At 40.2% G+C, this 18427-nt stretch overlaps 1 protein-coding gene across 1 annotated transcript; it reads right to left on the reverse strand.

Annotated features, from left to right (window-relative positions):
• Window positions 1-1445: 1445 nt before the first annotated feature.
• On the reverse strand, window positions 1446-18245 carry cmya5 (cardiomyopathy associated 5). Its single transcript, XM_088334978.1, has 14 exons — window positions 18130-18245; window positions 17139-17754; window positions 15004-17049; window positions 14756-14851; window positions 13370-13588; window positions 13246-13268; window positions 9885-10009; window positions 9693-9827; window positions 9486-9632; window positions 8332-8479; window positions 7395-7528; window positions 4912-5029; window positions 3751-3927; window positions 1446-2705 (listed from the first exon to the last, which is right to left on the reverse strand). Exons 1-14 carry the CDS (start codon window positions 18243-18245, stop codon window positions 2456-2458), a joined length of 4350 nt encoding a protein of 1449 aa, XP_088191104.1. The 3' UTR covers window positions 1446-2455.
• Window positions 18246-18427: the final 182 nt, after the last annotated feature.

The raw sequence follows: 18427 nt of genomic DNA on the forward strand, positions 1-18427 counted from the left end.
AATACTGTATAACAAATGTCAACTACTAGGGAACGAAAATATCTTCCTTTGCACATTATTTCAAGAAAAAACCCGTCAGTAATGCAAAAAAGTGTCAATGTTTACTAATTAGCTCCGTTGTTACAGTGACAACAGATTTACGGGTTTTTGTTCAGGAACAGCAGCATGTTTGCATTTTTCGTTGCAGCTTGATGCTCTCTGCAGGGTGAGGTTTTTCATGTGTTTATGTAAATTGTTGGTGTTACCAGAGTAGCATACCATTTTACCACACACATTTCACATTATTGTCCTGTAGTTGAAAAAATATCCACACCGGGCTGTGTTCCATATTTGCCTCTGTCATTTTTAGGAAGGCAACTAGATGTATACCTCTCTTCTGCCTATCCTACAGGATGAAGCAGCTGGCCAGTTAGGGAGAGTTGCTAAAAAAGTGGGCCTGCCAGTCACACACTCGGGTAATTTTAGAGAGATGCCAAGGGCTGCACTATCTACATATTGAAGCGATGCTTTGAGGAAATTGGTGGTGGAGGGATGTATCGATCACAGGACAATAGTATTGATTTGATCCAATTACGTGATTACTATGGGTAATATCGATATTTGGATCGATTTACCTCTACCAAGTTGGCAATTACTTGCCGGTGATCAAACTTGCTCACAAGGCATTCGATATTGTGAGTACTTGTTTGGAGCGGGGGGGTGGGGGGTGATTTTGTAAGGGTTATTGTTCTATATTCGTTATCAATTATCCATTATCGGTCAATTCATAATTCACTGCAAAGCCACGGGCCGAGACACTTGTTCTCAGCCAAGAGGCCGAGTCAAGGTCCTAGCCACAGAGTCATGCAGCGATCAGTGCGAAAGCACCGTTCCAATAAGTACACAGTTCACTTGCCTTGTTCGCCTTTGGCTATGAAAAACAAAGTCAGACCAAATGAGAGGAAATGATGCCAGAGTGTCATCAGTGTCCTAGTTGTTGTTGACATGAAACTGCTAACTTGTAGCTGTTCATTAAATGAGTGTGTGAACAAACTATAGGTGATGCCCTTAACTTCAAAATATCATAGTTGCTGATGCCGTCTTCTGGCTGAAATCATCATTGCAACCTCTGTCAAGCTGCTTGTATGGCGCGTGCACGTACGTGACTCTCTTGGACGCGTTCGAAAACTCCTTTTTTTGGGGGTTTGGGTTGGCATATGGAACAGTCTGTTTCTTACTTTCACTATTTTCATCCTAGAATAAAAGAAAACTACGAGCACGCGTGTGAAATCACACCTGGTTACAACGATCAAACAAAAACAGGCATATTGACAATGACAATGTAAGTATTGTAAGGCAACGTACCGGTAATTCACTCTCGGATGAAATTATACGTTACATAAATTATTTCAACATTCAGAAAACTTACAAAACAGTACAACAACTAATATGTTGATTAAAGGAATTCCATGTCAGTCAAACACTTTATATCCAATTTCTTTTTCATCTGTTTGATATATACAAATATCCCACATTTTTACAAGGAGGATCACTACAATCGACTCATTTAACTTTATATTTGCAAGGTGCATTGCAAAGAAGAGACAGTTGGGGTTAAAGATTTGCTTGCAGTGCCAACAATGCTGAAGGGGGGGGCGAGGAAAATCAGCTCAAAGTCCTCCCTGGCCTTTTGCACTAGCTTGTCACAACATCTGTAGTTACACTCCTAGCCAGTAGAGGCAGTTGCAAGTAAAAGGAAAACTTCTAAAATATACCTTGAACTTGGTGTAGTACGAGTTGTCTTTCCTGATGTATGTAGAAATACATGTATAAATAAATACCTACAAATATATGCCACATAAATTAATGAGCACATAAATAAATCACGCATTAGCCAAATATATGACTTATTCATTTATTCATGCATTTTGGTATTTTGTCATGAATGTTGTCATGCGCGTTTCATTCAAAATGCAATACAAAATATTATTCAAATGATGAGGCGCTCCAGTTGCCTGAGCTATTCACCTATTGCTTGAACAATGATAAACAAATGGGCTATAGGAGAAAAACTCAGACAGTCCAACCCACCTACTCGTTTAAATACCATTTTCTTCTGACAAATTACAAAACAAATATTAAATACATGACTAAATACACGGAAAAAATAAATACCGAAATAGATAAATTACAAAATGCATAAATAAATGAATGAATTGCATTTAGGTCATATATTTGGGTATTCGTGGATCCCTTATCTGCCTGGATCGTCAGGGCACTATTTCCCGATGTGTGTCTTAGGCAAGTACAGCCTGGCAGTGCCCATCTCCTCTACCAGATTTATTTACGTGTTCATTTATTTTAATGGCATACATTTGTAGGTAATTTTTTATACATTCATTTCTACAAATGGCAGGTTCTGTCCTCCTTAGTATAATAATATAACCTTCATGACACATTCAATATGTACACCATCTCACTCTCGTGTGAACTCGGGCGTCTCCGGCACCATGCAGACCTCCAGTCGGCCTGGCGCGTCCAGGGCGAGAACAGGATGGCAAGGCTCATCAAACTTGTGTTTAAAAGAGCACAACAACTGACTCGTGTCGGCGTTGTAGAAACACAAACGTCCTTGTCGGTAGTCGAGCAGCGTGCCCACCCGGTCGGGCGATCTGATCACGAAGACGCTAGACTGGGTGCCATTGTGGAGCATTTGGAAACTGCAACTACAGAAAACAAACACCATAGGAAAGGTATGTGACACGTTGCAAAGGAACTATGTAACGAATGTGACTCAGTAACGAGAACTGAATAGAAGAATAGAATATACCTTTATTGTCATTTTGACAATATGGGTTGAACATATTGTGACAACGAAATTGGACGTGGCACTCCAGTATCACATCTAACAGTGAAGAACTTGAACGCCTTATTAATTAAAATTTGTAGTTCAACTGTCGTTACAGCATAGTGCGCTAGTTTGTGAATTACATCATCACCAAATGATGTAATTCAATGTTCCACTTTTGCAAAGGATGTAACTTACAACCTTTGGTCTGCCAGCAACTTTTAAGTAAAAGAGGTGTGTTTGTATTTACCTACAAAGTACAAATGAATACAGTTATGGTGGCGCTGTCTTGAGGATGCTGAATTTCTCTTCATGGAGATATTATCCATACCGTATATTCTCACATTTTATCTGTTTTTACGATAATGAATACTGAAATCAAGGGGTGAATTTATATACACAAATTTGGTTGTGTGTCGCCAGTAGCGAATAGCAGGCAGGGTGTGGGGAAGGGGGCGTGGTTTATGGAGGAACAAAGAAATAGATGAGGCAAAGGTGAGCACAGAATTGACAGTAAATTTGTGCCGAGTGTTGGTTTTTTTATTTGTCAAATTGTTGCTTTAGGATCATCTGAGCTTTTTCTTTGGTTATTTTTGTGCATTTATTTGTGTTGTTGAATTTATTTTGTTTATCTTATTTAAATCGTTATGTCATCGTTATTGTTTTGAGACTGCATTGTGATTAAGATCTATACAAATAAACATGACTTGACATCTTGGACAGTACTGAGGAATAGAGAAGGAGATATTTGAGTGGTTTGAAGCCCAGAGACAAATTGGATATGGGGTGTCTCGGCTATATGTTCATAGGTAAACTCTCAAGAATTACTTTTGAAATGAAGCAACTCATAAATGTTTTGGAGTAACACAACCAACACTGAGACAAATCAAGCTCCAATATATATATATATATTTTAAACGTACCCAGATGGCGACGGGATGCACTGCAAACACCATGAAAACTCGTTTTCCACGAGGAAGCGTTTTTTCCTTGCCGAGTTGTATGCGACGCCGAGTCGGTAAGCCGAACATCTTGACACCGTCGTTTCCCAGTAGTGGACACCCCTCACTGGTAATAACTCACCGAGGATGGACGGAGGCCTGGGAAAAGACAGAGACAGAGCTTTTCGTGCAAATGAAGCTGAAAGCTTTAATAAATACAAACAAATTAGGTTTTATAATGTATTTTTTATAAGTTTATTTGTTTAATTTCTGTTTTATTATTAGACACCTGTAAAGGAGATTGCATGGGTTCAAACAGTTCATTGTTTTGACTATTATGAACTGTTTACATCATTGTCATGATTGGCCAATTCTGTTGCTGTTCCTTGATTTCCACACATTTTAGGGCAGATCTGCTTTTTGTAATCAAGGAGATTTGATAAAACAAAAGAAGTCAGGAGACGACTTTGAAAACTTGACATGCATGTTTTCGAAACGTGGGAGGAAACCGGAGTGCCCTGAGGAAACCCACACGAGCACAGGGAGAACATGCAAACTCCACACAGGAAGGCTGGTAGCTGGATTTGAACCCATGAGCTCAGAACTGTGCCAATGACGTGCTAACCACTGAGCCGCCACGCTGCCCTGGTCCGGCAGTGAATCAGTTCAAACGGTGGCTTGGATTCAGTGCCGTGAAGTTTCAGGACGTATTATACGTGTACTGACATACAGGGTTGGGTAGGGTTACTTTAACTGGATTAATTTCAATTACTTTTGGATTACTCCAATACCCAATATGCTAATAAAAGACAAAAGAAACTAAATATGAATAAAATTACTAAATTTTGTGCAGGCTTGGGGAGTAATTGAATACATGGAACGGCAAAAATGATGTTGGCAAGCTGTTTGGATTTATTTTCATTTTGTTTCTGTCGCATTTTATGTTAGTTTTGCCGGGGATCAAAGAGCTCAAAGCCAGAAGAGAAAGCTTACCACGTGTTGTGAGTCAAAATTTTATTCATATTTAGTTTCTTTTGTCTTCTATTAGCATATTTGGTATTGGAGTAATCCAAAAGTAATTGAAAGTAATCCAGTTAAAGTAACCCTACCCAACCCTGCTGACATATGTGTACATAGACTTACTGTTGTTCTTCGGATGTTAAGTGCTGATGAGCATCTTGTGATAGGTACACAGAACTTTGGTCCTCAGACAGTTCAAGAGCAGGATGAGCTGAAGCCTTCAGCAGGTGGAACCTTGTTCCTGAAAGAGAGTTGTGATCGGAAAATACAAGATTCTATTAGGAACAGATCATAAGAACACATGCACAGGAGAATGCAGGGAAAGTGTGTTTTGCAGAAGGATCACAATGGTCCAAATGTATTCTTTGCTTGAGTGTTTCTCGAGCTAAAGCCCTTTTTTTTCATTAAAAAAATCCTGAGGCGCACAGTCCATCCAAATATGTTTAAAAATAAATTCCCGGTACCAGTTTCATTCATCTATTGATGTTTTAAATTATTATGTCGTCTACATTAAAGTTGTTTTTATTATCTGTTATCACCGTGGCTCAGGAAGTAATATGGGCTATTCATTTCGTTTAAAGGGACATAATGTGTCATTTAGCGTCTTCTAGTGGTGAAAAAAACGTCATTCACTTAGAAAAAACAAGTCAAGTCATGTTTATTTGAATAACCCTTAATCTCAAAGAGTCCCAAAGAACTGCTCAGACCACAAATTATTGCAAATTATTATTACTTTACCGTACTGTTTGTGTGCAAATATTTTGATAATATTTGTGCTATTTAGTGGCAAAAAGTAGCTCTCAACTTGAAAAAGGTTTGAGACCCCTGATTTAAAGGGACAGCTGAGTATTATTTTGACCACTACATGTATGGTGCAGGCAGCACGGCAGCGCAGTGGTTAACGCATGTGCGGCACAGTTCTGAGGTCATGAGATCAAACCTCCTGTGTGGAGTTTGCATGTTCTCCACGTGCTTGTGTGGGGTTCCTTTGGGCACTCCGGTTTCCTCCCACTTTCCAAAAACATGTATTTCAGGTTAATTAGCCGGTCCAAATCCTGCTTAGGTGTGAATGAGTGAACGAATTGTCTGTCTCTGTGTGCCCTGCGACTGTCTGGCAACCAGTTCAGGGTGTCCCCTGCCCACAGCTGAAGAAAGCTAGGATGGGCTCCAGCACCCCTGCGACCCTACTGAGGATAAGCGGTGTAGATAATGGATGGATGGATGGATGGTATAGTACGGGGCGGCAGTAGCTCAGGAGGTAGAGCGCTCGTCTTGGGATCAAGGGATCCCAGTTTGAATCCCGGCTTGTCCGTGTTACATGTCGAAGTGTCCTTGGGTAAGACACTGAACCCCTAATACCCCCAATAAGCAGGTTAGCGTCTTACATGGCTGCAATACAAGGCCGCTAATGGGAAATGTGAAACACACTGTAAAGCGCTTTGGGAGGTCATTGACTTGAAAAGCGCTATATAAATGCAGATCATTTCATTTTATTTATAGTGGAAGAGAAATGAATGCTAAGATGGACAAGGAAAAATACAATAGAAACCAAAACGCACCTTTTTTCTGCCCAGCTTTTTTGAGGTCTTTGGGTACCCGTAGTAGGAAGATGCTGGACATTTATTCCGTTCCCTTTATGTGAGGCTCATTTTTTTTTAAACTTAATGCTAATTTCTCGACCAACGAGTATTCGAGAAAAATGCAGGTTTGTATGACAGTTCATCTATTTTTGCTTGGTACTTAAATTAATACTGTTTTTTTGTTTTGTTTTCATTTTACCAAATGAAGTTTTTTTTAACCATTCACAACATGATTTTGAATAATAAGATACATGAGCTATCATAAGAACGTGCATTTCATTTTGAATACTTTGAGTTTGAGAAAGGTGCCTTAATTCAACATTAAACTTTGGGTAGCCAAAAAACAAACACCTCGCAAATCGCTGGAAAAATATTTTAAGATAAAAGGTCTCCATTTGTATTATTCCTTATGCTTTTTACCACAGTAACCTCTAGTGTTCAGATAATACACACTGGCCCTTTAATAATTTTGCTGCAATTTAGGATTTTGCTAGATTTTTAACCTGTTTTTTGAAGTTTACTATTTTTTCATCTTGGTTTTCCAAATGAAAATAATAAACATGATGCTTAAAATGAGCAAATATCATCTGCCAGTGGAAAAAAAATACATTTTTCTAAATTTAAGTACATTTAGAGAAAATGATGAGCAAGATTTTCACTTGATTTGTTTTATGATTTCTGCCATGTAATCCGAAACAGCTTCATCAAGTTAATAGATAAAAATTAAATATGTAAAGAAAAAAATCATCTGCTGCTACGTACTGATTTTGAAGAATGTTACTGTTGCTCAGCTTATCAGAGTTAGAGAGCAAAGATACGGAAAAAGGCGTGCTTTTTTGCAAACCCCAAAATTGACCAATCTTGCTGTACACAAGGTCTCACGGCACAGTAGTGTGCCCACACACGCTGGTTGAAAAAAACAGTGCTTTTATCAGTCGGGATGAAATCGTTATCAGATAAATTGTAGTTAGAATAAAAATGGACCCCACCGCCCCCCCAAAAAAGCACAAGAAGATGCCTAGAAACCTTTAGTTGAAACGAGAGCAGCCTCGCTTTGTTCGCTTGCGCCAGCTTGATTCACAGCTTTGATGTAAAACATATAATTCTCATTGGGTTGCAGGACAACTCGATGTTCGCAGCTTTTTATGCCAGCGATCGATCTAGAAGAAGAGAAAAGACACGCGGCATGAATACAGGCCCACACAAACTTTGTCAAGCGTAGTCAAAAGTTACCATGGAAATATACAGTTCAAATATAGTAAATGGTTTGTGGCTTTTTTATTGAGACACAGCACAAAAAAAAAGTCAACATCAACCACTAATTAGCAAAAGCAAAGAACAAAATACAGAACAAAGTACAGTTTTACATTCATTTTTAATAAACTATGACATTAATTGTAGCTCCAAGACTATGTCTTAACCTCTTGAGAACCGATGTGTTTTCCAGGTCTTAGGATGTTAAAGGAGCTATACGATGGAACTTTTTGACCAGTTGCCGACATCTCATGGCTTATATTATTCTTGCAGTCTTAGTTTGCTTGTTCAGGATGCGTAGGCAAGGTCGTGCATTTCTTAATGACTTATAGTTTCACCTTTCTTGGCTAGCGTTTGGAGCTTCTCTTACTTTCACCATTTTTATGCTACACTTGCAAGGCATTAGTAGCACACACTTATAGAGCAAATATTCTATTTTAGACTTTTTAAGGAGACCTCAAACGATAAATTCAACTTTTACAAATCCTAGAAAAGCGGTTGGTCTGGTGGGTCTCTGTGCTAAATCATTGATAGAAGAAGAGTCCAAAGTTACTTTAGGGACAGATCTCTTACAGTATATGCATTTGGCTACAACCCGATGTTTGTTGCAACATTATAAAAAAAAAAAAAAATATACGAGAAAATACAATACCAAAAAATATATTTAGTGATATTGGTGACTAAGGGCCTTTATCGAACGCCATCCCACCTGAGTCCATCTCCTTCCAGCTCATACCGGCGACAGTATTCCAGGGTGAAACTCTGGCCGGGACAGTGTTTTGTCGGCGTCCATCTGAGCGTGGCCGAGTCCCACGTGACGCTGCAGCACTCGCTGTCCATCACTGGCACTGATGGAGCTACAACAATTCTTCTTGTAAGTGATGATAAATCCGGCTCTTTTTAAACAGTCGGCTCTTTTTAGTGAGCCGACGCAAAAGAGCCAATACCCAATATTTTTTATGTTGTAGTAACAATAAAAAAAAAAAAAAAAAATAATGAAACATTATGCATCAAATTGATAAATTTTGAATTTGTATTGTGCTACTATATTAAAATAGCCTTTATTGTTTCAATATACAATTAACTTTTACCTGATTTAAACTTTAAAATTGTTCTTATTAAGCAAACAACACCGAGATGATGCCACTCTCGTTGACCAGTCACAAGTGCCTACAACAGAGCAGGAAAAAGAAAGAGAAAGAGACAATGAGCAAGAAAGAGCGAGATAAAGAGAGAGAAAGGGCGATAGAGAGAGAGGAAAGATAAAGACAGGAGAGAGGTACAAAGAGGGAGCAAAGGAGAAAAACAAAGACAAACAGAGAAAGAATAAAAGGGGAAAAGATATATAAAGACCGTTAGAAAGAGAGGAAAAGAGAAAGAGAGAGAGAGAGGTAGAAAACAAGAGAGACAGAAAGGGAGGTAAAGAGAAAAAGAGGTGGAGAAAGAGGGAAATAGAAAGAGAACGAAATAGTAAGATAGAAAAAAGATAAAAAGAATAGAGAAGAAAGAGAAAAACAGGTAGAGAGAATCGAAAGAAAGTTTGGGATGGAGATAGAAGAGCAAGAGAGAATTAGAAAGAAAGAAAGAGAGAGAGAGAAAGAAAGAGAAAGAGAAAGAGAAAGAGAGAGAGAGAGAGAGAGAGAGAGAGAGAGAGAGAGAGAAAAAAAAAGAAAGCGGCATAGAAATAGAAAATTGAGAGAAAAGGAGAGAGAGAAAAGAGAGAGAGCGTGTTCTGAAGAAATGATCAAGAAGAAGCCGGCGGTCGTCGTTCACTTCAAAGAGCCGGCTTATAAAGCCGTTTTGTTTGCGAACCAGCCATCACTACCCACTCATCACCCTTACGACATTGAGGTTTCCACTGACCGGTGCTGAAAACGAGCCTTTCGCTGGGCAGAGAGCATCCCGTATAGTTGACCGCCATCACCCACACTTTGTAAGACTTGTCAGGCTCCAGCTCCTCCAGCACGCAGTGACTCTCCTTCACGGTTACACGATACTCCTCCGACACCGCTGCGGACCAAAAAACGAGTTATTTTGAGAACAGATCCTAGTGAGTGTGTGAGTGGCCACCTCCTTGCGGCTCTTCCATGCAGTAGACTTGGAAGCAGTCAATAATATCTCCAAGGTTGACCCTCCAGTAAACGGCGACGCTGAAACTGGAGGCCGATCCCGGCTCTTGAGGCTCCAGCGTGGGCCTCTGAGGGACTGAGGCAGGACATATTTAGCACTCGCAAGGTGGAACATGCAAATGCAAAAACACACCTGGGATCCCCGTCCGTTGAGCCGACTCCGTTCCGGAGCCGTTTCCTTTGGAGTAATCCTCGAACACCAGCAATCCCTTGGAACCCAACTCCAGCGACTTTGTTGACTCCAGAGCCGCCTCGAGCCTGGCCACACAATCGTGGAATGGATTCATTTAATTACAACTACTGTGCTTAAAGTTGTGTTGTAATGGTGACATTTACTGAGTCAAATTGAATATTTCTGATGTGTGAAGAGTAATAAGAAGATCCAACGCATAGGGGAAGAGCTTTCTAAAGACCATGTAAATACATCTGAAAATTATACATGTGGGCATGATGACTGTCCGGGATTTTTTTCCCAATTTAATGATCTGTCACTTGATAATCTTACACAGGTAGTGAGTTTGGCCAAACTGACAACTTGCCTGTTTGACCCGCTTCCGGGTTAGCTAATTGAAGATCTTTTCGGGGTCCTTGGACTTTCAGTTTTAAATATTATAAACATATCACTCTCTTCAGGCGTTGTTCCACGGGCTTTTAAGTACACTGTTATTAAACATACACTTAAACGACCCAACCTTGTCCTAGAAAGCTTATGTAATGACAGACCTGTGTCGTTTATTTCTGAAGTACTTGAAAAAGTTGTGGCACAGCAGCTGAAGGATTTAGGGCTAATCGCTCTACTGAGAAAGCCCTGGTTAAGGTAACCAATGAGCTACTGGCAATGGCCTCCGGCGCTTCATCACTGTTGCTGCTGCTGGACCTTAGTGCTGCCTGACACTGTGGACTATAATATCTTACTAGACCAGCTGGAAAAATTGATTGGTCCCTCAGGAACCTTCCTCTTATGGTTAAGATCCTACCTCTTAGATAGAAAGCATTGTGTTCAATATGGTGAAATGACATCTGAGCCCTTTAGTGTGACCTGTGGGTTTCCGCAGGGTTCAGTACTTGGCCCCCTTCTTTTCAGCATTTACATGCTTCCGTTAGGTGATATTATTTGCAAGTATAATATCAGTTTTTATTGCTACGCAGATGACACTCAACTATATCTTTCGAAGAAGGAATCTGCCCCACTATACTGTGGAGATTTGGAGGCCTGCCTCACTGAGATAAAAAGATTGATGTCACTAAACTTCTTGCGCCTCAACCATGAAAAGACCGAAATGCTAATTATTGGTCCGTCTAAATGTTGTGACTTGTTCTCAAAAACTGCTCTGAATATTGACAAATGTGATATCGCTCAGAGTGACTCAGTCCAAAATTTAGGTGTCACGTTTGACTCCAATCTGTCCTTCCAAACACATGTTAAGAATATTACTAAACAGCTTTTCTCCATCTTCACAACATTGCTAAAATTCGCCCTATGCTGTCTTAGTCGGATGTGGAGATTATAATTCATGCCTTTGTTACCTCCCTTCTCGATTACTGTAATGCACTACTCTCTGGTCTCCCAAAGTCCAAAATCAAGAGCCTTCAGCTGGAACAAAATGCTGCAGCGAGGCGTTTAACTAAGACAAGAAAATGTGATCACATTATCCAGATTTTAGCTAACCTGCATTGGCTCCCTGTTTGCTTAAGATGTTACTTTAAGGTTCTGTTGGTATTATACAAAATCATGCATGGACTTGCTCCCTTATATCTTTCAGATTTAATTTCCCCTATGTTCTGGTCCAGCGCCTTTGCTCTGAAAATTCTGGTTCACTAGTGATCCCAGGAGCCAAGAAGAGAACTGCAGGTTCAATAGCGTTCTCCATTCGGGCCCCGGTGCTGTGGAATGCTCTGCCCTCTCAGATTCGATCTTCAACCTCAGTGGAAATGTTTAAATCTAGGCTTAAAACACACTTATATTCTCTGGCTTATGAATGAACTATATTTTATGTCGACAATATCTGTACATTATTTGTTATTGCAACATCTATTGCAGCCTGGTCATTCTGGAAGGGGGATGACCTCATGCCTTCCCAAGGTTTCTTCATTTTCCTTATGTTGAGGTTTTTGAGTTTTTCCTTGCCCTCATGTAGGTTTTAGATCAGGGGATTGTGTAATAGTAGCCTGTAGTTTGCAGTAATATGCTGTCTGTGCAGCACTTTGAGGCTTCTTGTGACTAAGGGCTATACAAATAAACACAACTTGACTAGAATCAAATTAATGTTTTTTTTTAATTAAATGGAAGTTTTTTTGTACCACTAGGAGGCACTAAATATTACCCAACGACCCTTAAATAAAGCAAAACAAACAAAAAAGGACGAGAATGACGTTACTCTCCACCGCTCCCCCCATACTCCCTACCTCATGTGCCCTACCCCTAACAGCTTTGCTAAAAGTAAGATGAAAGCAGATAGGAGCAGTGGAAAAAAATGGATATGGTCTATTTGAACTCAGTTGGGCATTGTTAACACATCAGTGGTGGGCCTTCTCTGTTGGACCTATACCTGAATCATGAGATGTAATTCTATTTTGTCCATTATTACCTAATAAACAATACCTAATTGTCGTTTAGCTTCCTTCCATTGCTTTCCTCCCTGGTTGTGCTGCTTCCAGATGTTTGTGCTCATATTTAAGCTTTTAACCAATCACATTTCAGCCAATGCTTTTTGCCAGGGTCAGAAGTCTGCCCAAAAGCCTTCACAATCCATTTTGCTGGCCCTGAGGCATAACAAAAGTGACGATAAAAATATTAGTTTAGCCCAGGGGTCGGGAACCTATGGCTCTTTTTATGACTACATATTGCTGGGACATATGATTTGACCATAGCACATTTCTCTGTTGCGTTCGAAAATCACACCAGATGTTGGTACATGCAGGCTCTTGGTTCAGTCCAGTATATAGGGCACATTCTCAACTGCAGTTAAAAGCCGGTGTGTCACACCAACACACCCCGTTTTGGAAGTAGGTCTAAGAAACCCTTTAAAGGGAAACTCATTAAACTTGTTCACTGTTAAGATCATTTATTATGAAGATTCACAGAATAAACTGCAAATACCCGAAATTACTAAAAAACTAAGCAATTTGATTGGCTGATCCCTGCACACAGCGCAAGGCACTCCCCTCTCTTTCTCGATCAGTGCAGTCTGCATCAAAGGTAAGTACAGTTTTTTTTTTGCAGTTTTTGGTGACATTTTTAGAAAAGAGCTTTGCTTGCACCTCCTTTTGAGAACCATGACGGTCATAATGAGCCTCAACACTCTTAAGTAAGGGACAGAGACAAATAGTAAGTGGTTTATTTATATTGATAGGGGACACAGGCTCTGGTATTTTTATTATACATATATTTTTTTAGATTTATTTGCATTTTCATCGTGATGCCCACCATTGAAATAATGGGATCTTATTATTTTGCAAACTTTTGTACAGTGAAACCATTTCATTCACATTACCTTGCATGAATGTCCTCAGGTGTCTGAAACAAAAACACATGGATTACAGATTTCATCACAAAACACTTATTTTTTTGAAAACATAATTCAAACACATAGGTCAATCTGTCTTTGTTGGACCTACCCGAGCATCAGTCTCAGCTTCTCTGTCAGTGATATCCAGGGTGGCCTTGGCTGAGTCGATGCTCTCCTGGAAGCAGACAATCTGATCGTAGAGTTGCTCCAACTTGGCCTTCTTCTCCTCCTCCATGTTGACGGACATTTCGTTGTATTGCTCCATCACCAAAGCCATTGTCTCGTCGTTCTGTGCCTGCATTGCCGCCTCGTTCTCCACATAGTGGTGCTGGATAATACGTTATATTTTCTATTATATTCTTCCACATTTTTATTTCATGCAACAAACATCAGACTGATTGGCTGTTTGGTGTCCAGTTTAATGCCCACAGTGTGGCCTCATTCTTTGCATCACATACAGTATACACCGTAAAAGTGCAGTGCATTGATGTCAGTGATGCACAAACAGGGGAGGCAGTGCCTTACATGTAATCGTGGAAATACAAAGTTAACCTTATATAAAATCATTATATTTATTCAGTGGTCAAATTGTTTTTCGTTTAACTTCACATAATTAGGAATTCCTCTTTCAGAATTGCTGGATTTCCAAGTTATGATTTGAATATTAGTAATAGAATTAGTATGAAGGTCTTAAAGGCCTGACTTTTGGAAGAACATAACCTTAGATTTGCCTGCCGTGTCTATGAGTTAGGAGTTATTTCCATCAACACAAGCATGATTTTGTCATGCACTAGCTGTCAGTCAATGCAGAGGTCCTGCTCATTTCTTGAGAGCAGGAGGATGCTGTAAAGTTTACACAGTGTAAACTGACAAAAACACGCACCAGATGATGTAGGTGCTGCGTCTGAGTCAGATCAGAAGGCTTCTCCTGCTATTGGTAAATATGCTCCAGTACTATCGGCTTCATGTGGAGGAGAGGGACCCGATGCCAAGAACCACCACAGGAAGTGGTGCCTCAATGACCCAGGTGGGTATGGGATCTGTGAACCGTAATGTAATGTATCACTGTGTCTGCACAAGCAGAGTGAGGCACACAATTCTCATGCCTCGTTGCAGAGGGAGATAGGGAAGCCTATGATTCTAATTTTTGTTCACACCTCGGACCCAAAAAATAGAATTAGTCATTGAATTTCTAAGCTAACAACAAGTCAAGCCATCCAGTATTTATTTTCTCGTTGCATGGTCTTTTTTTTCAATAATAGACAATTACCTATTTATGCTTTTACTCAAAAGAAGTAGCGCATAACCTTTATTTATAAGTTAAGACAGTAAAACTTTTTCTTTTCTAATTTATCTTTTGCTTTCTTGGTCTGCCAATCAAATGATGAAAATTATCTAGGTTTAATTATTTGGGAATCTGACTGTGCCTTAACAGATAATAACCTCAATGCACGTCACTGACATACAGTAAAATATACAGTACATTGATGTCTACCTCCACAGAGTGGTAGGCCAACTCCAGCTCGGATACCAGGTCCTCAATATTCTCTGATCTCTCCTGCAGCTCAGAGATCCAGTCACTCAGTCGCTCCTGTGGCATGAGAAACATTCAACACCCAGTCATTTAGTTTTACATCACACATTTTTATTGTTATTATTACTGTGTTTATCATTAGAACCTTGATATAAAACAGCTCTTAAGTTAGAAAATGAATTTGTACAGATTTTCAGATAATTCCTTACCTTAATGTCCTTAAAAGCTTCATCCACCATAAGCACCTTGTGGTCGTCATGGTCTCCCGAAAGGGAGTCATCCTTAGACAGTAAACACTGACAAGTGAGACAGAAACAATCAAACCCTTGCAGCTCAGCAGCTAACTGGGCCTCACGCTGCTCCTCACTATCGATTATGTCGTAATCAGCCTCAATGAGGTCTTTGTCTCCGATCACATCCACACCAGTCTCTACTTCATCTACCTTAGCATCGCCGACTGACACCGGTTCCTCTGCTTCTTGCCACACTTTACCTGTCTCTCTGGTGACCTCTTCGTCAATCATCTCAAAGTCATCAACTGTAACCTTTGCAAAATCTTTACCTTGTGCTTGTTCTTCCCCCATAGTTTCTTTGAAAGAATCTATCACCAATCCTGCTTTAACATTGCCAATATTATTTTTCTCTACATCTGCAGTATTTGCTTTTAGGTTGACCTCATTATGCAGGGATAAATCCTCTTGTGGAGAAAAGCTCCTCAGAGTGGGAAAAAGGGCATCTTTTTCAATTTTTGTCTTTGCTTCTTCCGTTTCAGTCTTTTGTGATGAACTTGCAGGTGAGGGTGTACTTCTGACCTTTTCCAACAGTTCAATTGGTTCTCGTTCCAGCTGATGCAGCAGTGTTCTTTTTGAGGCCTCGCTATCAGATACAGTGAGTTGTTTGTATTCTGTTTTGAGAGCAGGTTGATTCATCGAGTGACTTGTTGTTTTTGTGGACGGACATGTACTTAAGTCCATCTCCACAGTTTGGCCTTTGGGGACAAAGACAATAAAGTCATCGCACATTTCAGTTGTTTGAGAAGGTGTCTGGCTCTTTGGTTCATTCATCTGCTGATGTTTTTTACCTGAATCTGTTTTTTGCTCATTTACTTCTGTTTTAGCACGCAAGCCATGGTCAATTATAAAAATTGCTGACTCGTCTGAAGTATCAGTTTTATATTCTGCTTGAGGAATACTCAGCCCCTCCTGAAAATCAATGTGTACCTCAGTCTGCGCCTCATTTTCATAACCTGGCTTCATGGTTTGATTTAAAAGCGAGTGCACCTCGGCAGGTTGATTGGGATGGAGCCCCTCATACTTTTCTTCCTTTGTCTCTAATTCAAATAGATTTTTACCCTCTGCTTCTATCTGTCGAATCTCACTCTGGATTTCTGTAAAAGGCGCCACTGTTTTTGCTTCAGGTGCTATCTTATCACAAAGTCCCCCTACTGCTTCTTCTTGTAACGTGATGAGAATTTGAGGAATTTCAGCAAGAGCATCAGGGATGTTGGGAAACTGGTCCTGCACTAACTGTGTTCTAGCAAGCTTTTGGTGTTCTTCACTGATGATTTTTTTGGTGACTTGCACATCTCTCCAGTGCTCTTCTGTTGCCTCGACACTGATGCATTGAATCTCTTGAGGTTTGGGGGTGTCCTCGTGAGTTGAATTACCAGAAATAACCTTTTTTGTTACCCTCTCTTCAGAGTTCTCTGATGGTGAGTGGTCTCCTACTGCTTCTTCTGTCTCCTCAGATTTATTGTCATCTCCTTGCTGTTCCACGGCTTTCGTTAGACAGCCTTTTATTGCAAAAGTATTCTGTGACCCAAGCATTTTCTTTGCTTTTTTGTCTTCTGCCAAGTCAGCCGGAGGGTCGGCTGCAGGAGTGTCATCTTTTAAAATGAACTTTTCTTTGAAACTGTCTGGCTCCTCTACATCAGAGAAACCATATTGGTGCATTGCATTAACAGGAGCTCCATCTCCAGAGAAGACTTCATCTATGTGTTCCCCAACTATCTCTGCCTCTGTCACAAAGACAAAGGAGTCCTCTGAAGGACTACTTTTAACTACTGTTGCAGGCTTTAAGTCCTCTTTGCGTTTTTCCAATTCCAGTTTTTGAACATTCGGAGCCATTGGTCTAGGAACCGCCTTGTCCACTGGTGTAAACTTCTTAGAATAGCCAATGTCCTTGGAGCCCTCTTTGAAAATGCAATTGTGTGTCAATTCAGTGTCAATTGAAGGCCCAGGGTCATCTTTGGCGGGCTGTTGGTTGATAATTTGAAATAATCACATTAAAGAGAATTGCATAACAGCTATAAAAATGTAAGTGCACGATTTAATGTGAAAAGTACCTCATTAAGTTCCGCCATTCCCACATCCTGAGAAGATTCCTGGATTTTGTTGAATTGGTGTCGAGTTTTGACCTTATAACTTTGCTCAAGTTTACACATTTTGTCCTTCAGATCCATGCTCTGCTCTTCATCTACTGTGGGAAGTTTGGATCGTACCTTGATGTTAAGAATCTCATACCCATCTGAAATCAAACTGTCTTTGTTTTTAATTTCTTCCATATCAGACAGTCTTCTGTTCTTCTGCTCTTTGACATATAGTGATAATTTCACGTTTTCAGGTGTCTCCATACCTACAGCCGAGGGTGGCTTATAATTGCCACATCTGCTAAGCCTGTCTCTCAATCTGTTGCTCCTTCCTGACTTAGTCCTCCTCCGAACTATTTTGTTCTCATCAAAGATGATGGTGACTTTCCCTGCAGCTCCAGACCCCTCCATGCTGCACGCTTCAGAAACGGAACTGGTCTCAGAAGCCCACGGAGTAGAGCAACGACTGGAAGCCGTCTCCCAAACAATACCACTGTCCTCGCTCTGAACTGTCACCATGGAGAATGATGGGTCCACCATTAGGCACTGCAGTTTGGGCTTTATAGACTGATCCTGAACTAGCTCCCGTAGACTGAAACAGGAAAATAACTTATTGAGCAATTTGTGCTTTTCAAAATTAAATTATAAAAAAGTGCAGCCACATGGGTAAGAGAAGCTCTAACAAACTGCTGAGAGGTCCAATCGTGGTTAGTTAAAATGCATGATTGCTATAGAGTAGTACATAATATTTTAGCAAAGATAGGCTCTGTGAAGTTTGGCGCAGAACAGAAATGGACACATAAGAAATGCAAGAATGAACTGCAGAGACCTCAGTGCCTTAACTCATTTAAGTGATAAAAGATAAGGAAACGCTTGAAATACAAGACACAATAATAAGAATAAGTACAAAAACGAGATCAAGTATCATCAGCAGTATTTGCAGTGTTCAGGCGGGCATGATTAGCACCTGTTTTGCAATTCTTCCACCTCGTCTTCATCATCCTGTGCGAAGTCGTCTGAAACCTCATGCTGGATCTCTGTCAACTCAGTCATCTCACAGTCCAAACTTTCATTATCTTCCATCACTCCTTGTATTTCCATTTGTTTTATGAAGTCTGCCTTGTTTTCAGACACTTGTGCCCAGGGGTGTCTGTTTGTTTAGTTTGTCATTCTGATAGGAGGGGTCCATCTGACTAGGCTCAAGACGGAAATAGATCAAGTAGGGAAGAAAAAGAGGGGTGTGTGTTGGGAGAAGTAACCAAGGC

Source organism: Urocampus carinirostris, chromosome 5, assembly GCF_059441175.1.
Source record: "Urocampus carinirostris isolate Australia breed hairy pipefish chromosome 5, RoL_Ucar_1.0, whole genome shotgun sequence".
NCBI classification, from domain to species: domain Eukaryota; kingdom Metazoa; phylum Chordata; class Actinopteri; order Syngnathiformes; family Syngnathidae; genus Urocampus; species Urocampus carinirostris.

Coding starts and splice junctions, on each gene's coding strand:
- cmya5 (XM_088334978.1), bottom strand. CDS start 18,245: ATGGAAGATAATGAAAGTTTGGACTGTGAGATGACTGAGTTGACAGAG. Junction 13,589..14,755: donor TGGCCTACCACTCTGTGGAG/GTAGACATCAAT, acceptor CGTATTATCCAG/CACCACTATGTGGAGAACGA. Junction 7,529..8,331: donor CTGGAAGGAGATGGACTCAG/GTGGGATGGCGT, acceptor CTCTTCTTCTAG/ATCGATCGCTGGCATAAAAA.